Source organism: Procambarus clarkii, chromosome 59 (genome assembly GCF_040958095.1).
Source record: "Procambarus clarkii isolate CNS0578487 chromosome 59, FALCON_Pclarkii_2.0, whole genome shotgun sequence".
Taxonomy (NCBI): domain Eukaryota; kingdom Metazoa; phylum Arthropoda; class Malacostraca; order Decapoda; family Cambaridae; genus Procambarus; species Procambarus clarkii.
The window spans coordinates 23,893,638-23,918,996 of NC_091208.1; the positions used below are offsets into that span (position 1 = coordinate 23,893,638).

Below are 25,359 nucleotides of genomic sequence, written 5' to 3' on the forward strand. Positions count from 1 at the left end.
GTGATTTTGTCATAGTGGTTGAGTAACTGACAGACAGGATCTTCCCGCTCTAAATCCATGTTGTCCTGGATTGTGCAATTCATTCTTTTCCATAAAACTAGAAATTTGATTCCTAATCACTCTTTCAAACACTTATTATGTGTGATGTTAGTGCAACTGGCCAATAATTTTTTGCCAAGGCTTTACTTCCCCCCTTGTGCAACGGAGCTATATCTGCAGATTTAAGTGCTGCGGGTATCTTGAGGTTATCTCGAGATGATTTTGGGGCTTTAGTGTCCCCGCGGCCCGGTCCTCGACCAGGCCTCCACCCCCAGGAAGCAGCCCGTGACAGCTGACTAACACCCAGGTACCTATTTTACTGCTAGGTAACAGGGGCATAGGGTGAAAGAAACTTTGCCCATTGTTTCTCGCCGGCGCCTGGGATCGAACCCAGGACCACAGGATCACATGTCCCGCGTGCTGTCCGCTCGGCCGACCGGCTCCCCATCTCCCCTGTATCCAGGCTCTTTCTCCATATTACGCTGAGTGCTCTCGCTACTGGTACTTTACATTTCTTTATGAATATTGAATTCAATGAGTAAAGCCCAGGAGCTGAGTGCATAGGCATATTGTCAATTTCTCTTTCAAAGTCTTCCGAGTTTGTGGTAATATCCATTATATTATCTGCAGCTTGAATGTCATTCATAAAGAAGCTGTCTGGGTCATCAACTTTCATGTTGTTTATTGGTGTGCTAAACATAGCCTCATACTGGCTTCTTAGAATTTCACTAATCTCTTTGTTGTCCTCTGTGTACGTACCTTCACTTGTAATTAACGGTCCAATACTGGTCGAGGTTTTGGATTTTGATCTTGCGTATGTGAAAAAATTTCGGATTTTTCCTTCTCTCTTGTATAGCTCTCTGTCCCAATTCCATTTCCTCAGACTCATATGATCGCTTCAACGTTTGTTCTATTTCTTCAATCTCCCTGCTTAGGCTTATTTTCCTTATTCATCATTCGTCAATTATTTGTATTTGTCAAGTAGCTCTGAGGCATGATCTTCACACTAAATCCATGTTGGGGAGTGGGTGCAGTAAGGAATGGAGGGATGGGGTGGGGGCAAGGTATGGAGGGAAGGGGTGGGGGCAAGGTATGGAGGGATGGGGTGGGGGCAAGGTATGGAGGGATGGGGTGGGGGCAAGGTATGGAGGGATGGGGTGGGGGCAAGGTATGGAGGGATGGGGTGGGGGCAAGGTATGGAGGGATGGGGTGGGGGCAAGGTATGGAGGGATGGGGTGGGGGCAAGGTATGGAGGGATGGGGTGGGGGCAAGGAATGGAGGGATGGGGTGGGGGCAAGGAATGGAGGGATGGGGTGGGGGCAAGGAATGGAGGGATGGGGTTATCTTGATGTTATCTTGAGATGATTTCGGGGCTTTTTAGTGTCCCCGCGGCCCGGTCCTCGACCAGGCCTCCACCCCCAGGAAGCAGCCCGTGACAGCTGACTAACACCCAGGTACCTAATTTACTGCTAGGTAACAGGGGCATAGGGTGAAAGAAACTCTGCCCATTGTTTCTCGCCGGCGCCTGGGATCGAACCCAGGACCACAGGATCACAAGTCCAGCGTGCTGTCCGCTCGGCCGACCGGCTCCCTAGGGGTGGGGGCAAGGAATGGAGGGATGGGGTGGGGGCAAGGAATGGAGAGTAGAGGAGGGGTAAGGTATGGAGGGTAGGGGAGGGGTAAGGTAAGGAGGGTAGGGGAGGGGTAAGGTAAGGAGGGTAGGGGAGGGGTAAGGTATGGAGGGTAGGGGAGGGGTAAGGTAAGGAGGGTAGGGAAGGGGTAAGGTAAGGAGGGTAGGGGAGGGGTAAGGTATGGAGGGTAGGGGAGGGGTAAGGTATGGAGGGTAGGGGAGGGGTAAGGTATGGAGGGTAGGGGAGGGGTAAGGTATGGAGGGTAGGGGAGGGGTAAGGTATGGAGGGTAGGGGAGGGGTAAGGTAAGGAGGGTAGGGGAGGGGTAAGGTAAGGAGGGTAGGGGAGGGGTAAGGTATGGAGGGGAGGGGTAAGGTAAGGAGGGTAGGGAAGGGGTAAGGTAAGGAGGGTAGGGGAGGGGTAAGGTATGGAGGGTAGGGGAGGGGTAAGGTATGGAGGGTAGGGGAGGGGTAAGGTATGGAGGGTAGGGGAGGGGTAAGGTAAGGAGGGTAGGGGAGGGGTAAGGTAAGGAGGGTAGGGGAGGGGTAAGGTATGGAGGGTAGGGGAGGGGTAAGGTAAGGAGGGTAGGGGAGGGGTTAGGTAAGGAGGGTAGGGGAGGGGTAAGGTATGGAGGGTAGGGGAGGGGTAAGGTATGGAGGGTAGGGGAGGGGTAAGGTATGGAGGGTAGGGGAGGGGTAAGGTAAGGAGGGTAGGGGAGGGGTAAGGTAAGGAGGGTAGGGGAGGGGTAAGGTAAGGAGGGTAGGGGAGGGGTAAGGTAAGGAGGGTAGGGGAGGGGTAAGGTATGGAGGGTAGGGGAGGGGTAAGGTATGGAGGGTAGGGGAGGGGTAAGGTATGGAGGGTAGGGGAGGGGTAAGGTATGGAGGGTAGGGGAGGGGTAAGGTATGGAGGGTAGGGGAGGGGTAAGGTAAGGAGGGTAGGGGAGGGGTAAGGTAAGGAGGGTAGGGGAGGGGTAAGGTAAGGAGGGTAGGGGAGGGGTAAGGTAAGGAGGGTAGGGGAGGGGTAAGGTAAGGAGGGTAGGGGAGGGGTAAGGTAAGGAGGGTAGGGGAGGGGTAAGGTAAGGAGGGTAGGGGAGGGGTAAGGTAAGGAGGGTAGGGGAGGGGTAAGGTAAGGAGGGTAGGGGAGGGGTTACCTTGAGGTTACAGCGAGTTATTTTCGGAGCTTAGCGTCTCCCATGGCCCAGTCATCGACCAGGCCTCCTGGTTGCCGGACTGGTCGACCAGGCCTCCTGGTTGCTGGACTGGTCGACCAGGCTGTTAGACGCGGCTGCTTGCAGCCTGACGTATGAGTCAGGGGAGGGGTAAGGTAAGGGAGGGGTAAGGCCTGGTCGATCAGGTATCTTTTGGAGGCGCTTGTCAAGTTCTCCATTAAACACTGTGGGGTCGGCCAGTTATGCCCCTTATGTGTAGTGGAAGCGTTTTGAACAGTCTCGGGCCTATGATATTGAGAGAGTTCTCTCTGAGTACCTATTGCACCTTTGCTTTTCAATAGGGGGGTATTCCGCACATCCTGCCATGCCTCCTGGTTTCACGTGGTGTAATTTCTGTGTGTAGGCTTGGGACCAGCCCCTCTAATATTTTCCACGTGTAAATTATTATGTATCTCTCCCGCCTGCGCTCAAGAGAATACTGATTAAGGCTCTTTAGTCGGTCCCAATAGTTTAGATGTTTTCTGAGTGGATTGTAGCAGTAAAGGATCTCTGCATGCTCTCCAGGTCAGCAATTTCTCCAGCTTTGATAGGGTCTGTCATTGTGCAGCAGTATTCCACTAGAGAGCACTAGCGTCTTGAAGAGTATCATCATTGGTATAGCATCTTTAGTTTGAAAAGTTCTTGTTATCCAACCCATCATTTTTCTTGCAGTTATGACGGCTACTTTATTGTGCTCTTTAAAAGGTAAGGTCTTCTGACAGGAGTACAACCAAATCCTTTACATTGCTTCGTTCTATGTTATGATTTGACTGCATTTTGTACGCGGTTTCTTTTATATTTTCATTTTTTTCCGTAATGCAGGAGCCGGAACTTATCTTCATTGAATATCATTTTATTTTCTGTAGCCCACTAAAGACCTGATTTACATCTGATTGGAGGTTCGCTGTGCTCTCTATGTTGTCTACGCTCATAAAAATCCTAGTGTCATCTGCAAAGGATGATACAGTACTATAGATTGTGTCCTTGTTTATGTCCGAAATGAGGATGAGAAAAAGTACTGGAGCAAGCACAGTACCCTGGGGGACTGAGCTCTTCACGGTTCATGGTCCGGATTTTATTTTGTTGACTATTACATATTGGGTTCTATTAGTCAGGAAATTGTAGATCCATCTGCCTATTTTTCTGGTAATTTGTTTTGCACACATTTTGTGTGCGATAACACCATGGTCACATTTGTTGAAGGCTTTTGCAAAATCTGCGTAAATTACATCAGTTTTGCTTGTATTACATGGCATCTAATGCCATGTAATAGTGGTCCAACAACTGTGATAGGCAAGAGCACCCAGTTCTGAACCCATGCTGTCCAGGGTTATGGAGATGCTGTGATTCTGTGTGTTTTGTGATCTTATTTCTTAGCATGGGGATGGGGGGGGGGTAAGGTATGGAGGGATGGGGGGGGTAAGGTATGGAGGGATGGGGAAGGGGGAAGGCAAGGTATACCTTCACAATAGCCAGAACAATGTAGTAAAGCTTATCAGCTGGTTTGACCCCCCTGATCTCATGGTGATTATTTAAGTGGTAATGACATATGCCAAGTTTAAATTGTAACCAAAACCCTAAGAATTGCTGCCTAACAATGAAATTTACAGTCAACACGCAGGTGGCACCAGTGACAATATCTGCACGAGAACAAGAAGAGACTTTTTGATATAGCAATGCAACGATACACCACCAAGCATAGCAAGTGGAGTTAACAGTGTCAGAATCCAAAGAACTATTATCTAATTTATAATAAATATTATACAAAATTAAGTGCACCTTCCACTGGTCGAGGGGTTTAACTTCCACTGCGACCACATCTCCGTGCAATGCAGCGTTGCGGTCAAGTACCCCGCCAATATAGATGTCCGTCCCCCCGTCCTAATCAAAAGATTAACAAGGGATTAGTAAAGTGATGAGTAATGAGGAATTATTTGTTAATACTGAATATTCATAGAAACAATGCATCATTATTGCACAAGTATATACTGTACCTGAATTAGTGTACATATTATATATAAATATACATTACAGTATCTACATTGCAAACACACAGCACTCGTAAAAAAATATGCGCCGCCCTACTCGAGGCGGTGGGTACTTGTGATAAAAAAAAAAAGGATGGTCTTGTAGATGAAAGACTTTCGACAGAAGTGTGCAATGGCTACATGACATCACAGCAGGCATTAGCTCTATGGAGTGACCACAATACAAGAGCCCGTGGCCTCCTGGCTGCCATCGTGAGTGGTTATGTGCTGCATTTTGCCCATGGCCGTCCGTTGTTTTTTGCACTTATTAGCAGGGTGTGTGGTATGACATTGTTTAGTAACTTGGTAGCTGCCATAAAAACAAAGAAACCACTGCTCAGATCATTGCTTTAAAGGAAGCAGATCACCAAAGTAAGGAAATATGTTAATTGTTGGTTGTAGCCAAGTTGGCATGAGGAAGCAATGAGCGTGTTTCCGAGGGGGAACAGTGGTGACACCATCACAAACATCAGTCTGGTCATCCAAGGAAGACTTTAAAGTTTTGAAGGGCACTCCCCAATGCACACTTTAGAACATTCACAGATCTTGAAGACACAATCCTGGAGCAACCAGACCGATGTTTCTTTGATGGCACGTCACTACCATTTCCCCCTTGAAAATGCACACAATACTTCCTCACATCGACTTGCCTACCCTACACCCACCAATTAACATATTTCCTTACTTTAGTGGCCTGCTTCCTTTAAAGCAATGACATGAGCAATGGTTACTCGCCTTAGTTCCTTGGTAGGTACCATAAGAACGATACCACCATTAACGGTGATAAAACATGGCAAGGTGTCAGAGGAAGATGCACACCATAACCGCTCACTATGAATGCCTTGGGACAACTCTGCCTCCCAACTGTGTGGCTCCAGGGAGCTAACACACACACCGTGACGTCATGTACCCAGTCACGATGCCTCGAGCAGGGTGGTGCATACTTTTGACACATACTGTATATATATTTTATTAACTAGTATCATTGGAACTTCAAACTCAACCCTGAAAAGTACAAGATCAATGTCCTACCCTACAGGCAATTTATGCTCACAGGCATAATTATTCTAAAATCAATTATACTGATATCATTACATCTTAACAATGATAATCCACAGTAAAGCTTCATTTAAACTTTCAACTCAATTTATGTAGAGCCAGCAAAATTTGTCACTAGGTTATACTAAAATAAAGTTATAAACATGAAATCTCCACTTCATTTAAAACTGTCTTTAAACAAACTAAGTAACTTAAGGCATTAATGACAAACTTAAGAAGCAGAAATAAAAGGACTGTACAGTACTGGCTCTAACAGGACAACGAGAATGAAACGGGTGATACCGAGAATTACCGGCGCGCTGATATACGCATCTTCGTAGTTTTTGGGGTTGATTCTCAACACTCCCTGCAAAAAATATAATATACATTACTAAAAAGCATAATAACAACCGTCTTGTACAAGTGATTTTTAGTCAAACAAATTGACTGTATTGATAATCAACTCCGACAACTTGTAGTCATTTCATTCTTAATTACTCTATGCAAGCAAACTGATTAATCAATATTAAGAACAATAACAATACCAGTCCTAACAGATTAATGATCATTACAACGATTAAACAGTTTAAGAAGTAGTCACATCATTTACAAAACAATATTAGCCATTGCAATGCACATCACAGCTTGTGCAATGCACATCACAGCTTGTGCAATGCACATCACAGCTTGTGCAATGCACATCACAGCTTGTGCAATGCACATCACAGCTTGTGCAATGCACATCACAGCTTGTGCAATGCACATCACAGCTTGTGCAATGCACATCACAGCTTGTGCAATGCACATCACAGCTTGTGCAATGCACATCACAGCTTGTGCAATGCACATCACAGCTTGTGCAATGCACATCACAGCTTGTGCAATGCACATCACAGCTTGTGCAATGCACATCACAGCTTGTGCAATGCACATCACAGCTTGTGCAATGCACATCACAGCTTGTGCAATGCACATCACAGCTTGTGCAATGCACATCACAGCTTGTGCAATGCACATCACAGCTTGTGCAATGCACATCACAGCTTGTGCAATGCACATCACAGCTTGTGCAATGCACATCACAGCTTGTGCAATGCACATCACAGCTTGTGCAATGCACATCACAGCTTGTGCAATGCAGGCTAATGAACACCACCACCTGTGACACATTAATACAACCTGTTAGTACAAAAACACTAAATAAATAACATGAGAAACAATGAAAATAAATTGACAAATTATTGACAATTAATTGTCAATTATTACAATTATTCCCATGTGGCACCTCACCTCTTCACCAAAAAAATAATTATCCGGACCAGTACAACTAAACTACTGGAGATAAGACACATTATACTTGGATTTTCATGCTTCTTGGATGCTAATTAACATGTCAACAAATATATATTTAAAGAATGACAAAATAAAATGTTAAGAGAAAATGTTTTCAGAATTTTTTTTTTTTTTTTTTTTTGACCACCACAAAATTGTTGGCAGCATTCAACAGGTGAGCAGTTCAGAGGTTAACAGATGCTAAACAATTACCTGTACAAACATAAGTGAGGAACATTTTCAAATTTTACACATTACTCCCTTCTGAAGACTTCACTCCCTAAATATACTGCAAAACCAATACAGTACTTAACAATATTTGTAAAAAAATTCTTTGCAACTAATTTTTAGAAAATGTACACTATTAGCTGATGTTTATTAATTTCAATGATGTCAAGCAAAATTACTGCCATATAGTGTTAACTATGATCATATATTTTTGTTATCATATTTTGGCTCTCTGTAAATGGGTAGATAACTTCAGGTTATGGAAAATACAAAAGTCCTGACCTCCTTAATCAAGATATTTTTTACATCTACAATCTACATCACTCACTATTCAGATGGAACCGACATGTATTTAGCCAAGTCCTTCACCCCATTCATCCCATTATAACCTCCATAATCTGCAGTCTGTCCTAATAAAGGGATGGTAAAACCACATCTTATTTGGGCCAAATTAGCAAGTTATGAATTAGTGAGCAGTTACTTTACTGCACAAGTGCCTTCAGTCATCATTGTTAACAACCAATCTGGGAATTAAGAGCATGGGTAGGACTGATATTCTATTGGAAGCAATGAATTCCCTGACCTTTAACCCTTACACTGCTATAAAGGGCTATTTGTCTAATCGAACAGCATATGTTTTGTTTAATGGTGTTAAAAGCACAGAGAGCAAACACTTTGAACTGGGAACTCCACAAGGAGGGGTTCTCAGTCCCTTGTTGTTCAACGTTCTGATGCATAAACTTATTAAAGATCTTCCAACTAATAATGAAGACACTGTCATTTGTTATGCTGATGATATATGTTTACAGGCTGCCACCGAGCCTAGAATGCAAGTTCTGCTCGACGCTTTTGCTACTAGAGCTGAGGAATGTGGCCTCCTTATCTCTGTACAGAAAACTCGTGCCCTCATTCCATGTGGTATTCCACCAGCCAATTATCATATAGATGGGCGAGCACTTGAGAACTGCGAGTCTTACAGATACCTTGGTGTCCCCATTAACGACCCTGGGTACCTTTCTTCTCTCAAGAGGAGACTTTGGGAGAGATTAAAGCCCTTGCAGGTCCTTGTTGATGTCAATCATGGACTTAACATGAGACTTGCTAGAATGTTTTATGTATCATTTATACGCTCTGTGATTGACTACAATGCTCTACATCTCACAGTGTATACTGACAAAGAGCTGAAATCTCTTGAAACCTTGCAAAATGAAGCTATGCGTCTCATCCTTGGGGCTCCAAAGTCCACGAGAATAGTTAACATGAGAGCAGAGTTAAAATTACCTACCATAAGTGAGAGAATTTTGTCTATTAGCACAGTTTTCGGCATGAAGGCATTGAGTAGATCTAGACAACACATGAAGTTTCAAGCTAAACTTTCTAATATGCTGCACTCACCTGAGGTCTATAGAAGAAGAACGAAATCTGATTATGTATATTGGTTCTACAAGGTAGCCAACTCCATCAAAATATTAAATATGTACCCAACTCGACTAATGATTAATCAGCCAATTACTCCATGGGATAACTGGGATCTATCAGTTGATTTTGTAAATGCGCCCAAGAAAGATAGTGTGCACACTACATTATTAAAACAGTTAACACTGAAAAGCATCACTGAAAGTACTCAGAGTATGGGTAACGATGTTTATCAGTGCTATACCGACGGCTCTGTAGAAGAAGGTGGACAATGTACCGGATGTGCATGTAACATATTTGAACAATCTTCTCTCGTACATACAGCAATGAAGCGCGTCAATGACTGGGCAAGTACAACTCAAACCGAACTTGCAGGCATATACCTTGCCACTGAATTTTTAAAAGACAAAGGCAGTGGACTTATATACTGTGACTCGCAGAGTGCACTCCTGGCATTGAACGCACATAGTAGTGACACCCAGAAAATAGTCAGTGATATTCCAATGAATGTTTTAGCTGCCAAAGAAAACAGATTTGAGATTAAATTCCTATGGATACCATCACATGTTGGCATCTCAAGGCATGACACTGTTGATATGCTTGCTAAGTCAGCCTGCAGAAAACCAGTGGTAGAAATTGATATGGGTGTTTCATTAGCAGTGACAAAGAGAATACTTAAACAAATATCTAATGAAAATCTCACCGACCTAACAAATTCTCAAAGACCTGAAAGTTGTAGCATTAAATATTATGATAGATATCGTGAAGAGACATTCACATATGGGACTAATAGAACAAGAACCCGGCAATGTGATGTTATAGTGGCCAGAATACGCCTGGGATATAGACGTATCTGGCAGCTTTCTCAAAACCCAAATGTCGAGTACACAATGTGTCAACTTTGTGAAAGAGAAAACATGCACTCTCTTGAACATTATATTGTAGAATGTCCCATACTGACTGACTTTCGCCCTCCTGGGCTAAGGTATGCTGAACTCTGTAGTTACTATATGAGTACTGGAACACTTGATATATTGGACTTGTATCCAAGATTGACCATGTAATATATCAATCATACAATGTATATATATGATGTAACTATATAACCTGAGCTTGTAAAAGCACCTTCATCACCTTCAGTGATTAAGTGCTTAATTGCACACTAGTTTCTTTATCAGCTACCTCACCCTGTCAGAGTAAATGAGACAAATGTATGTGAATGCATGTGTGTGTGTGTGTATATATGTATGTATGTATGTGTGTGTGTGTGTGTGTGTGTGTGTGTGTGTGTGTGTGTGTGTGTGTGTATGTATATGTATGGGTATAAAGTATATATGGAAGCTGATCAGAATTACATTTCACCTTTGTGAATGTACATTAATGACACTATGTAAAAGACACATCTAACACTTTATGTAGGACATACGTAAATCTGTGTATCTATGTATTTACGTATGTAGGTTAGCTTAGCATTTTAAAAGCACCAAATCACCTTCTGTGGTTGAGTGTTCAATAAAACCCTTGAACTATATGTTTAACACTTCTCTCACCCTGTTCATGGAGGACAGAAGAAAATGTATATATGCTGGTTAGCATTGTAAATGTGTGGTCACGTCTGTGGTAGAAAATAATAAAAAACTGCTACAGCCTGGGATGTAAATGGGAGGGGGGGGGTTATAAGCTTGGGTTGGGTGAAAATATATTTGAATTATGTGAAAATTAATATTAAATGTTAAACAAATCTGATTCAGCAATGCCAATGAACATCAGGCTCAGCTACCTGGCCAGAAGGCAGCTGTACCACATGAAGCACATGTATGTCCTAGACCCCGAAGAACCCCACAAAGCAGTGACCACCACCAGCGACGAGATCCATGAACCACCACACAGAACCAGAAGAATCACTCTCCAACAAAAAGTGATCAGATACATCCATGATCAGGCCTTCCCAAGACCTCAAATACTAAGTGGTCTGCGAGACGACCCAGATGAGTGGCCCATCCGGACCCAATCTACACCAAATGAAGAATAAAGACAGGAAAAAAATAATAAATAAATAAATTAATTAAAAAAAATAAAAAATAAACAAAAAATAATAAATAAATACTACTACAAAAAAAATATACAACCAAAAACCCTTTGTTGTGCTATGAGAAGTGTAACTACCCTGATGTTGCTAAGATTAATCTCCTTTAGCCAACTCCATCGGCTCTAGTGCTCCAAGACACCAGCTAGGTCACAAACACTAGCCCCCCCCACCCAGCCAATGTACTGACAACCCAACATCACACACACGCAAACAAACGACACACACACGTCAACCCATGGCGGACAGGCCACCGAACTTTCAAACCTCCTCTTTCTCTCTCTCCCTCTCTCTCTCTCTCTCTCTCTCTCTCTCTCTCTCTCTCTCTCTCTCTACACCCACATCCTCTTCCTGAATTTCATCTCCCCATCCCTCTACCTCCCCCATACTTTCCAATACCTTTGGACATAAAAGCGAAAGCGATCATGAAAATCAAAATATTTTCAGAAATTGATTTTAGACAAATTTTAAAAAAAGAAGAACGTTTTGTTGATAAGAACAGCTCCTATTAACTGGAAGTGATGGATAATGCAATAATAAAGAAATGCAAGCACCTGTCCGACACACAAAGAAGAACAGTAGCAAGAAGTATCCACAAAGTGGATATGCAGCTAGTGCCTTTATAGCATTGCTCAGTAATACATAATAATGAGTATGTTATTATGCTCTACTTTTTTATATTTCATATAAATACTTTGCCCAATGATATCATCTGTTACTTTCATCAATGTCCAAATTTTTTTTTTTTTTTTAAGATTTTAGTATTTTTTTCATTTTTGTTTATTATCTGATTTTACAGTAACCTTCACAACCTGGAGTGCATACAAGTCCCTAACTATGTGAAGAGCAAATAAAATTAGTCATTAAATTTATCGGTCATAACTCGCAAAACTTGGGACTGAATTTTTTTTGGCGGTTTCTTCACAGATTTCAAACATTATTTCCTTTGCCCTTATATATTTTTTTTTGTTTTGTTTTTTGAGATATATATACAAGTTGTTATATTCTTGTACAGCCACTAGTACGCGTAGCGTTTCGGGCAGGTCCTGGAATACGATCCCCGCCGCGAAGAATCGTTTTTTCATCCAAGTACACATTTTACTGTTGCGTTAAACAGAGGCTACAGTTAAGGGATTGCACCCAGTAAATCCTCCCCGGCCAGGATACGAACCCATGACATAGCGCTCGCGGAACGCCAGGCAAGTGTCTTACCACTACACCACGGAGACTCATAGGTTGTTTTGATGATTAGGTACCAGGTTTGGGGTTTTTTCCACTTCAATAAAGTACTGTATACCCTAAATGCATCGCCTAAATCATTATAATTATTATAATTATCCCTATATTTAGTTTTTTGGAGAGTAATTTTTTCTAAATTTCATTTCAACACAACTTTCAAAAAATTACGTGAAAGTTGTGACCTACAACTTTCACATATTCGAGTCTGAATGCCAAACAATGTTTATCTTTGGGTATGTTACTTGTATGTTATCAAAACATACAAGTAAATTCATGAATAAGAACTGCCATATTCATTGTCGATAACTTCAACTTCAATTATATCTATAACTAGAATTTCAACTTACTTCAGTATTCAAAAATGTAGTTTCTGACCAATTCTCCCCATTTTTACATATAGTGTGCACAGCTGTCTGTTCTCCAATCCCTATAGAATTGATTTTTCATAACCCTTTAACATTTGGAGTTGTAAATTTTTGTTGCCTAAATTTGCGCATACAGTATTTCAAATGCTATATTGACTTTTTTTTTTTACACTAAACAGTTTTTTTAAGTACTGTACTGTACATTTTTTACAGTACAGTTTTACAGGTACAGTTTTCTTTTAAGTACATTGTGTCAGCCTGAAAACCTATATTATAAATACAGTGGGGCCTCGATTTACGACGGTAATCCATTCCCAGAGACGTATTGTAAGTCAAAATATCCCAAGTCGAAATATTGTAAGTCGAAACGATTTTCCCATAAGAAATAAAGGGAATTGACTTCTGTTGAAGACATTGAAAAACTACAAGCAGATATTAATAAAGTTTTCGACTGGGCAGCAGACAATAACATGATGTTCAACAGTGATACATTCCAGGTACTCGGGTAGGGTAAAAATGAGGACCTTAAACATACTACAGGGTACAAAACACAATCAAATCTGCCCATAGTAGGAAAGCAACATGTAAAGGATTTGGGAACAATGATGTCTGACGACATAACGTTTAGCGAGCATAACCAAGCAAACATTGCGTCAGCCAGAAAAAATGATAGGCTGGATTACGAGAACTTTCAAATCCAGAGATCCCATCACAATGGTTGTACTCTTCAAATCACTTGTACTGTCCCGGCTTGTGTACTGCTCAGTGCTCACTTCCCCCTTCACAGCAGGAGAGATTGCTGAAATAGAGGGAATACAGAGAACATATACGGTATACATAGACGCGATAAAGCACCTAAATTATTGGGATCGTCTCAAAGCTCTCCAAAGGTACTCGCTACAAAGGAGACGAGAGAGATCTCAAATAATATGTACGTGGAAATACTGGAGGGCCTGGTCCCAAATCTGCACAGTAAAATAACAACATACTGGAGTGAACAATATGGAAGAGAGTGCAGAATAGAACAAGTGAACAGCAGGGGTGCCATAGGCACAATCAGAGAACACTGTATAAACATCAGAGGTCCACAGTTTTTCAACATCCTCCCAGCGAGCATAAGAAATATTGCCGGAACAACCGTGGAAGTCTTCACGAAGAAAACTATTCAGTTTTCGCTTGGAGTGCTGGACAAAACCAGGTTGTGGTGAATATGTAGGCCTGCGGGCCGCTACAAGCAACAGCCTGGTGGACCAAACTCTCACAAGTCAAGTCTGGCCTCGGGCCGGGCTTGGGGAGTAGAAGAACTCCCAGAACTCCATCAAGCAGATACTGTATATAATGTGTATACTGTACAGTGTAATAACAGCAAAGATACTCTTTTATCGTTTTATGAACATAATTGAATCACTACACCATACTTTTGAGCATAGCAATGGTTCACACATTTTATGATTTAAATATATATACACTGCACACTATTAAATGATGTTACTTACACAAAAAAAAAAAGTGAAATAATTAGATACTATCTAATAGTACACTATCATCCCATGGCAAAACCTGTCATTCACCACCACCATCCCATGATGGTACACTGCCATCCCATAGCAAAACCTGGCATACCAACATAGTACAACCTGGATATTATGAATACGCTACAAAATTTAATTCATTTCCGGGAGTTCTATGACCAGGGATTGGATACCAAGAAATTCATGCAGTAATCCACAATACAAATACGTACTATATTTATAGTTTAATGTTATATAAACAGTACAGCCTATGTTTTTAAATATCATGCCCCAAGCTTTCTGTCCTTACCTCAATTACTTCTCCTTTCTTGAGTTTCTCCTGCACTTGGAAAAGACTCATGTAGGAGTTAAACACTGGGAGAGATTTTTTAGCCGACATGTGCCTAGGGGTGCTTGCTCCAGTTGGGGTGGCACAGCTAATGTTGCGAGGGGGAGTCTGCCGAGGAGGGGTCGTCCGCCTGGAGGAAGAGGAAGAGTTCTGCTGTTCTCCATTTGCCATCCTGAAAATATATTATAATAATTAAGAAATCTGGGTATCTTTGGAACAAAAGCAATATCACTTAGTTTACTTGTCATAATCAATATCTAATTTGATGTATGCAGATGATGCAGATCTTCTCGGAAAATTACTGAAGATAATTCAACAAACGAATTCTTCATGAATGGGATTCCGTCATCAAATCATAATCAGATGTCACACTAACTCCACTTGATTTTGAAGTAGCCGTAGACAGTATGCCTATGCACTCTGCGCCAGGCCCTGATTCCTGGAACTCCATATTCATCAATAACTGGGAAAAAACACTGACGCAGGCCCTAAACATTATTTTGGAGACTGAGCTTCGATACTGGTGTTACCCCTGACATACTAAAAACCACAGAAATAGTACCACTCCAAAAAGGAGGGAATAAAGCAAATGCAAAAAACTATAGGCCGATAGCACTAACATCACACACAAAAAAAAAACTTAGTGATAAGAAGCGAGATCATAAAACACATGGAATCACAGCATCTACATAACCCTGGTCAACACGATTTCAGACCAGACCGCTCTTGCCTATAACAATTGCTGGATCACTATGACATGGCCTTAGATGCCATTGAAGACAGACAACACACTGACGTTATATACACAGATTTTGCAAAAGCCTTCGACAAATATCACCATGGTATATCAAATAGAGAGCCAGGGGCTGAGCGGACAGAACACTGGACGTGTGATCCTGTGGTCCTGGGTTCGAACTCGGGCGCCAGCGAGAAACAATGGGCCGAGTTTCTTACACCCTGATGCTCCTGTTACCTAGCAGTAAATAGGTACCTGGGAGTTAGTCAGCTGTCACGGGTTGCTTCCTGGGGGTGGAGGCCTGGTCAAGGACCGGGCCGCGGGGACACTAAAGCCCCGAAATCATCTCAAGATAACGTCAAGAAGATTGTGTTATTGCACACAAAATGCTTTCTAAAGAAATCACCAGAAAAATGGTAAGATATCTACAATTTCTTAACAAAACCCAGTATAAGTGGCACCTTGGCTTATGAATGCCCCTCTTTACAAACTTTGTGTGTTACGAGCCCAATTTCTTTGTAAAATCTGAATCGGGTTACGAACATTGCCATGGGAAATGTAGTTTGCTGATACGCGTATGGCCAACCTAGCGCGTGGTGGCACGGGAACTACACCTCAGTTTACCAGTGCCTCCCGCCTAGTAATCTTGAGGTTATCTTGAAATGATTTTGGGGCTTTTAGTGTCCCCGCGGCCCGGTCCTCGACCAGGCCTCCACCCCCAGGAAGTAGCCCGTGACAGCTGACTAACACCCAGGTACCTATTTTACTGCTAAGTAACAGGAGCATAGGGTGAAAGAAACTCTGCCCATTGTTTCTCGCCGGCGCCTGGGATCGATCCCGGGACCACAGGATTACAAGTCCAGCGTGCTGTCCGCTTGGCCGACCGGCTCCCTACAATGGACTAGTGACAATCACGCTTGAATTCTTTGTAAAGAATGTGTTTTTTGGATTTTTGGGTATCTGAACATAAAAGTTATTATTATTATATATCTCGCCATAGGGTCCCAAGAAAGCCAGTGGTAAGGTTCAACCCAAGAAAACACATATGAGGATGACCATACGGGAAAAACAAGAGATCATTTGTAAACATGAAAATGGTACAAGGGTTATTGAACTAGCTATGCAGTACAATAAATCTGTCAACAATATGCACTATAATTGCTAAGAAAAAGGACATTACAAGTGCTAATTCGGCAAAAAGTATATCAACAATTACGAAACAAAGAACAAACACTTGAGGATGTTGGAAAGTTGTTAGGAGGTGATAGAGTTTCAGAGGCCATCATTTGTGAAAAAGCAAGACTACTGCATGAAGATACTGTATTTTAAAGAATAACCCCTGGAACAAGTGCTGCAGATACGAAAGAGTTTAAGGCGAGCAGGGGATGGTTTGAGAAATTTAGAAAAAGAAGTGGCTTAAACAGTGTTGTGAGAGTTGTGTGTTGAGAGTTGGTGGAGGAACACAGCGAACAACTGACCACTCAACAAATCCTGGCCCTTCACAAGGAGCAGCAACAAGAGGCAGCTGAGGAAATTTCTTCAGGTAAAGAGGAGGCAGTACAGAACGTGCCTTAACCTTTTTAATGATACTGATGTCTCAATGGAAGGGACGCCCCTTCCAAAACACCTCTCCTCCTCCTCCCCCCTCCTCACTGTCTTCCATACGCAACAAGTCATCAATAAAGGTAAGCAATAACGTGTATATACTTTAGTACTAAAGATTTGGATGAATTAGGTATAAAGTTTACTTTGAAGTTAATATTTTTGGGGGTGTGGAACGGATTAATTCAATTTACATTATTTCTTATGGGAAAATTGGCTTCGGTTTAAGAATTTTCGGGTTAAGAACCGTCTCGGGGAACGGATTAAATTTTTAAGCTGAGGTACCACTGTATAGTCAACAAAGTAAAATCCAGACCATCAACCATGAAGACCCAAGTCCCCCAGGGTACTGTGCTTGCTCCAGTATTCTCTCTCATTCTCATATCAAACACATTAAAGAACCCAAACTATAGTACTGTATCATCCTTTGCAGATGACACCAAGATTTTCATGAGTAAGCAACAGAGGACACAGTAAACCATGTAACTGATGTAAATCAGGTCTAGCAATGGACTATAGAAAACCATGCACAAAATGTAGTCAAATCACACCATGGAATGTAAAAGCAATGTAAAAGATTTGGGTGTCATCATGGCAGAAGACCTTGCCTTTAAAGAACACAAAGTAGCCATGACAGCCAAGAAAAATGACAGGTTGGATAACAAGAGCCTTTCACACTAGAGATGCCGTACCAATGATGATACCTTTCAAGAGACTAGTGCTCTCTAATGGAATACTGTTGGACAATGACAGCCCCTTTCAAAGCTGGAGAAAATGCTGACCTGGAGAGCGTGCAGAAATCCTTTACTGCTAGAATCCACTCGGTAAAACATCTAAATTATTGGGACCAACTAAAATTCCCAAATCTTTATTCTCTTGAGCGCAGGCGGGAGAGATACATAATAATTTACATGTGAAAAATATTAAGAGGGGCTGGTCCCAAACCTGCACACAGAAATAACATCACATGAGACCAGGAGGCATGGCAGGATGGGCATGTCTTTTCAACCCCCAATGAAGAGCAGAGGTGCAACAGGTACTTAGAGAGAACTATCAACATCAGAGGTCCAAGACTGTTCAACACGCTTCCACTACACATAAGGGGGCATAACTGACCGACTCCTTGCAGTGTTTGAGAGAGTACTGGATAAACACTTCCAAAGGATACCTGATCAACCAGGCTGCGAGCTGCCACATCCAACAGCCTGGTTGACCAGTCCAGCAACAAGGAGGCCTGGTTGAGGACCGGGCTGCGAGGACGTTGAGCGCCAAAATCAACGCAAGGTATATGGTGTAAATGAGGCATTTTCTTACTGTAGTGTTGCAGTGGGAGCTCGGCCCTGCCAAACATTTTACCCATTTATGTCATTGTTATTGTTTACACATGCATAACCTAACCCAACCTATCTTAATTAATATTAACCTAGCTGAACATAACTACCTAACCTAATAAAAACAATTTTATGAAATGCACACGAGACGTCACTGACACCAGAGTTAATATTGGGGCAGGTTTTGGGTGCCGCTTGTGTTGCTTGCTGCCCGCCGCTGGTGTTGCTTGCTGCCCGCCGCTGGTGTTGCTTGCTGCCCGCCGCTGGTGTTGCTTGCTGCCCGCCGCTGGTGATGCTTGCTGCCCGCCGCTTGTGTTGCTTGCTGCCCGCCGCTGGTGTTGCTTGCTGCCCGCCGCTGGTGTTGCTTGCTGCCCGCCGCTGGTGTTGCTTGCTGCCCGCCGCTGGTGTTGCTTGCTGCCCGCCGCTGGTGTTGCTTGCTGCCCGCCGCTGGTGTTGCTTGCTGCCCGCCGCTGGTGTTGCTTGCTGCCCGCCGCTGGTGTTGCTTGCTGCCCGCCGCTGGTGTTGCTTGCTGCCCGCCGCTGGTGTTGCTTGCTGCCCGCCGCTGGTGTTGCTTGCTGCTCGCCGCTGGTGTTGCTTGCTGCTCGCCGCTGGTGTTGCTTGCTGCTCGCCGCTGGTGTTGCTTGCTGCCCGCCGCTGGTGTTGCTTGCTGCCCGCCGCTGGTGTTGCTTGCTGCCCGCCGCTGGTGTTGCTTGCTGCCCGCCACTTGCTTGCTGCTGGTGTTGCTTGTGTTTGCAGCTTGCTTGCTGCTGGTGTTGCTTGTGTTTGCAGCTTGCTTGCTGCTGGTGTTGCTTGTGTTTGCAGCTTGCTTGCTGCTGGTGTTGCTTGTGTTTGCAGCTTGCTTGCTGCTGGTGTTGCTTGTGTTTGCAGCTTGCTCTCTGCTGGTGTTGCTTGTGTTTGCTGCTTGCTTGCTGCTGGTGTTGCTTGTGTTTGCTGCTTACTTGTTTGCTGCTGGTGTTGCTTGTGTTTGCAGCTTACTTGCTTGCTGCTGGTGTTGCTTGTGTTTACAGCTTGCTTGCTGCTGGTGTTGCTTGTGTTTGCAGCTTGCTTGCTGCTGGTGTTGCTTGTGTTTGCAGCTTGCTTGCTGCTGGTGTTGCTTGTGTTTGCAGCTTGCTTGCTGCTGGTGTTGCTTGTGTTTGCTGCTTGCTTGCTGCTGGTGTTGCTTGTGTTTGCTCTCTGCTGGTGTTGCTTGTGTTTGCTGCTTGCTTGCTGCCGGTGTTGCTTGTGTTTGCTGCTTGCTTGCTGCTGGTGTTGCTGCCTGCTTGCTGGCTGGCTGCTGGTGTTGTTTGCTGCTTGTTGCCTGCTGGTTTTGCTGCCTGCTGGTGTGGAACACATGCGCCAACATTGCAAGAGGTCAGTGACCTGTAGCCCGCACTACCACCCACACAATGGCCGCATCACAACATACCGGAGGACACAGTGTGCCGGTGAAGGCTCAAAGTCTGGCCCGGGCCCCAAGAGCCACAAAGACTCTCGCCTTCAGTCAAGTATCATACGATGTTACGGAAGATGGCGCAGTCCCGCCGGCAGCTCGCCCATACACCCGTCTACACACGACTAGTAACCCGTTTCTCCCCCACTACACCACCACCACACCTTCCGTCCCGTTGTCCGTCAACAGTCACCAGTACACTGGGACAGTAAATGCCGGGAATATTACCTGAACTCATCACCAAGAGCGCGGAGTGTGGGTCACGGCGGCCACTATCGACGAGCAACTGCGGGCCGGGGACGCCGCCGCCGCCACAGAGAACGTGGCCGCCCGCACCACGCTCGGGCTAACTCCTCTATTTAGTCATTTCTCCTCTATTAATTTCATAAATTTATTTATATATATGTAAGAGTTCTTACGATCGTGTACAGCCACTAGCCCGCATAGCGTTTCGGGAACGTCCTATTTTTTCCTCGAAATACGACCCGCCGAATCGTTTAATCGTTTAAAACCGAATCGTTTAAAACTGCCAACAAACTCACCCTTAACATTGACAAAACGTTTTATATTCTGTTTGGCAATAAATCCTCTAATCAGATAAATCTCAAAATATACAATACCCAAATTTGTAACAAATTAGATGGCAAATTCCTTGGCGTTCTAATCGACCACAAGCTGAATTTCCAGGGACACATTCTAAATATATCAAAAAAAGTTTCAAAAACTGTTGGCATTCTTTCTAAGATCAGATATTATGTACCACGCCCTGCCCTGGTGACTCTCTATTACTCCCTTATCTATCCATACCTCAACTATGGTATTTGTGCTTGGGGTTCTACTACCCAAAGTCATTTACGTCCTCTAATTACCCAACACAAAGCTGCTATTAGGACAATAACCAACTCTGGCCCCAGACATCACTCGGTACCCTTACTCAAATCTCTGAATATGTTAGATATTAAGTCACTGCACATTCTCTCTTGTGTATTATACATATATAAAACGCTGAACTGTAATGCCAATCCTGACCTCAAAAGCTTCATTGAAGGTTGTAACAGAACCCATGAGCACCACACCAGAAATAAATACAGTTTTGATATTCCTAGAGTACGACTTAATCAAACTAGAAATGCTCTACAAATCAAGGGACCCAGAATGTGGAATGACCTTCCCAACCATGTTAAAGACTGTACCTCTCTCAACCAGTTTAAGATAAAAACTAAACACTACCTAATAAATTCCCTGTAACCTACCTCACTCCTCTATTGTCAACCCATGTCTGTTATTTTTTTTAATCAACACTGTTTGTCAACCTATTGTATTTGTGCTGCTTTTTCAGTCATGTTCTCCCTTTTTTTTATCTTTATTTGTATTTGTTCTCAACACTTTTTATTCTTTATTCTCAATTAGTATTAAGTTCTAGATATTAATGTTTTTCTTGCCCAAAACGCATTGCGTAATAGTGGCTTTAGGCATTGTATGTACTAGCTCTATATATATATCAATCCATTAATGTAACATCACTTGTATGTATGTACCTTACCTGAATAAACATATATATATATATATATATTTATTTATTTACTTACTTATTTATTTATTTATTTATTTATTTATTTATTTATTTATTTATTTATTTATTTATTTATTTATTTATTTATTTAACAATCAGGTCAACAAATTCAGTCTCCGTGGTGTAGTGGTAAGACACTCGCCTGGCGTTCCGCGAGCGCTATGTCATGGGTTCGTATCCTGGCCGGGGAGGATTTACTGGGCGCAATTCCTTAACTGTAGCCTCTGTTTAACGCAACAGTAAAATGTGTACTTGGATGAAAAAACGATTCTTCGCGGCGGGGATCGTATTCCAGGGACCATAGGATTAAGGACTTGCCCGAAACGCTACGCGTACTAGTGGCTGTACAAGAATGTAACAACTCTTGCATATATCTCAAAAAAAAAAAAAAAAAAATTAAACAACTACGCAGTCCCCGTGGCGTAGTGGTAAGACACCTGGCGTTTCGCGAGCGTTTTGGCCAGGGTTCGTATCCTGGCCGGGGTGAATATACTGGGCGCCAATCCTTAACTACGGAAAGGTTGATGATATTCTTGAGAGATATAAGAATTTTGCACCAAGACTGTAATATTTTGTTGAATTATCTGCATGTCTCTTGCAAATTGTCTATACAGTATACCTAGGTCATAAAAGTATTTGTGTGTACGTCTGATACCATACTACTTGTGAAGGAGGAAATGTATATGTTTATCTCTCAGAATGTTTGGTAATATGTTTATTGTTTGTGATGTGTGTCTATGTATGTATTAACACGTTGTACTGAACGGGGTGAGAATAGCTTGAGCTACCTCATCCCTTTGTGTGTATTTTACCTCAATAAACTGATTTCAATTTCAATTTTAATCCTTAACTGTAGCCTCTGTTTAACCCAACAGTAAAATGGGTACCTGGTTGTTAAACGATTTGGCGGGTCGAATTCCGGGGAATATTAGGACTAAGGAGCTGCCTGAGACGCTGGGCGTGCTGGTGGCTCTACAACAATGTAGAAACTCGTGTATATAGAAAGAAATAAAACAAAAACAAAAAGGTACCCATTCATTGCTAAGTGAACAGAGGCTACAGTTAAAGATTAGCGCCAAGGAAATCCTCCCCGGCCAGGATACGAACCCTGGCCAAAGCGCTTGCGAAGCGCCAAGCGAGTGTTTTACCACTACGATTGGTACGCTATTATTATATATAACAATTATTATAATAATATAAATATTTAATAATTATCCATTAACTCCCTGCTGCTGGTGGCCACAGTGGGGCTCACGTACTCCTCTATATACCTTATATAAAATGCTTAGGCTAGCTCATCCTAACCTTTGCAGGAAGTCCTCCAGAATTTCTTTATTGAAGATCAACATTGTTCCAAATGGATAACTCAAACTGGAACTCAACTCAGAATGTATCATGTTTATAATTTGTACCAAGAGAAACAACAACGGCACCTTCCTGCACCGTGGGAGGTTACACCCTTTACAATTTTAATCCCTCCCTTTCCACCCAAGTAGCAAATTAGATATCAGCCCAAGCTTCGTCTTGGGGCAAAGCTCAACGCCTTAAGCCATACTGATGCTCTCTCCACAGAACATTCTCTCTCTCTCAAATCATATACTCTGATGGTTCCCTACACCGCTCCACGGGTGCAGGTGGAAGTGCAGTTGTCCTAACAATGGGTGTTGGTTTATACTTTGAGTGGGGAGTCCATATAAACAGCTGGGCCTCTACCCTTCAGACCAAACTATTTGCCTTGCTCCTTGCACTGAAATGTGTACAAGTCTCAAAACTTGATACATTAATTGTAAGTGACTCCTTATCATCCTTAATTGCTCTTAACACTTTAAGACATAACTGTAACATGCTCGTGTCCGAAGCTAGATACAAATGCAAGGAAATTTTTTAATGATGGTAACAGAGTCCATTTCATATGGACTCCATCTCATGTTGGCCTCCGAATGCATGAGAGCGCTGATGAGTTAGCCAAAGAATCTGTCTTTAAAGGAGAAATTGAAAAACCTTGGATTGTCAATAAGCAGTCTGAGAACAATAGTACACCAAGAACTTCAACAAAATCTTGTAGATCTGAGGCAAAGTGAAATCGACACCAGTAATTATATCTATGTTCATACTATCATGAAAGAGGAGCCACACATCTCTGGTTCATCCAATAAAATCAGCAGACTTCTAGATGTTACTACTGCTCGGCTTAGACTCGGTTACAAGTATCTCTGGGAGTTCTCATTATCTGCTGATGTAGACCTGACCAAATGTAAACTGTGTCAACAAAATTGTTCACACACCCTCCGTCACTATGTGATGGAGTGCGGAGAGATAAGTGAATTCAGAGACGAATGTTCCAGAGATGTATAAATATTTCATTCAGAATGATCTGCTACCAGAAGTCTTGGCAAAATATCAAATAAAAAATAATACAAATAAAAAAGTTTGCTAACAATAGATAGTAACTAAGTGATTGTAACCTATCCACCGCTGCCCACTGGATGGGGGGCGGTGTGCAGGACAAACATATCAATTGTGACACTAGCTCTCCACATATGTCAGTTGCTTAATTTAGAAACTGTACTTGTGGTCGATCTCGAACCCATTGTTGATGTGACGACTTATACTGAATTTTGTAACTAGCTCATCAAGATTGTAACTTGCTTAGCTAAATGAATTGTGGGGTTCAGTCCCTGAGCCCATTATGTGCCTCTGTAACCCTTTCCACTACCGCCCACAAGATGGGTATGGGGTGCATAATAAATGAACTAAACTAATCCCTTCACTCCCTGTTGCCATGGCCCAATTGCCCAACAGGCTAAGTAGGCCTAGGGCCCATCAGCTCCAGGAGGGGGGGGGGAGGGTCCACCAGCACCAGGGGTGCCCACCAGCACCAGGAGTGGCCACCAGCACCAGGGGGACCCACCAGGGGTGCCCACCAGCACCAGGGGTGCCCACCAGCACCAGGGGTGCCCACCAGCACCAGGGGTGCCCACCAGCACCAGGGGTGCCCACCAGCACCAGGGGTGCCCACCAGCACCAGGGGTGCCCACCAGCACCAGGGGTGCCCACCAGCACCAGGGGTGCCCACCAGCACCAGGGGGGTACCCACCAGCACCAGGGGACACACCAGCACCAGGGTGCCCACCAGCACCAGGGGTGTCCACCAGCACCAGGGGTGCCCACCAGCACCAGGGGTGCCCCACCAGCACCAGGGAGGCCCACCAGCACCAGGAGTGTCCACCAGCACCAGGGGTGCCCACCAGCACCAGGAGTGCCCACCAGCACCAGGGGTGCCCACCAGCACCAGGGGTGCCCACCAGCACCAGGGTGCCCACCAGCACCAGGGGTGCCCACCAGCACCAGGGGACCCACCAGCACCAGGGGGGCCACCAGCACCAGGGGGGGACCCACCAGCACCAGGGAGGCCCACCAGCACCAGGGGAGGCCCACCAGCACCAGGAGTGCCCACCAGCACCAGGGGGCCTACCAGCACCAGGGGGCCCACCAGCACCAGGGAGGCCCACCAGCACCAGTGGGCCCACCAGCACCAGGGGACCCACCAGCACCAGGGGAGGCCCACCAGCACCAGGGGACCCACCAGCACCAGGGGACCCACAAGCACCAGGGGTGCCCACCAGCACCAGGGGGGGACCCACCAGCACCAGGGGTGCCCACCAGCACCAGGGGTGCCCACCAGCACCAGGAGTGCCCACCAGTACCAGGGTGGCCCACCAGCACCAGGGGTGCCCACCAGCACCAGGGGTGCCCACCAGCACCAGGGGGGCCCACCAGCACCAGGAGTGCCCACCAGCACCAGGGGTGCCCCACCAGCACCAGGGAGGCCCACCAGCACCAGGGGTGCCCACCAGCACCAGGGGTGCCCACCAGCACCAGGGGGGCCCACCAGCACCAGGGGGCCCACCAGCACCAGGGTGGCCCACCAGCACCAGGGGTGCCCACCAGCACCAGGGGGGGACCCACCAGCACCAGGGGGGGACCCACCAGCACCAGGGGGGCCACCAGCACCAGGGGTGCCCACCAGCACCAGGGAGGCCCACCAGCACCAGGGAGGCCCACCAGCACCAGGGGTGCCCACCAGCACCAGGGGTGCCCACCAGCACCAGGGGGGACCCACCAGCACCAGGGGGCCCACCAGCACCAGGGGTGCCCACCAGCACAAGGGGTGCCCACCAGCACCAGGGGTGCCCACCAG

General features: G+C 44.5%; 1 protein-coding gene across 1 annotated transcript in view; it reads right to left on the minus strand.

The window, feature by feature from the left end:
* LOC123768091 (uncharacterized) overlaps window positions 1-25,359 on the minus strand; it is a gene marked incomplete at its 5' end in the record, with an annotated part of 65,506 nt that overhangs the window by 16,665 nt on the left and 23,482 nt on the right. The window contains 3 exon segments of the mRNA XM_045758386.2: window positions 4,655-4,756; window positions 6,254-6,307; window positions 14,428-14,638. Of these exon segments, the coding sequence (XP_045614342.2) occupies window positions 4,655-4,756; window positions 6,254-6,307; window positions 14,428-14,638 (367 nt within the window).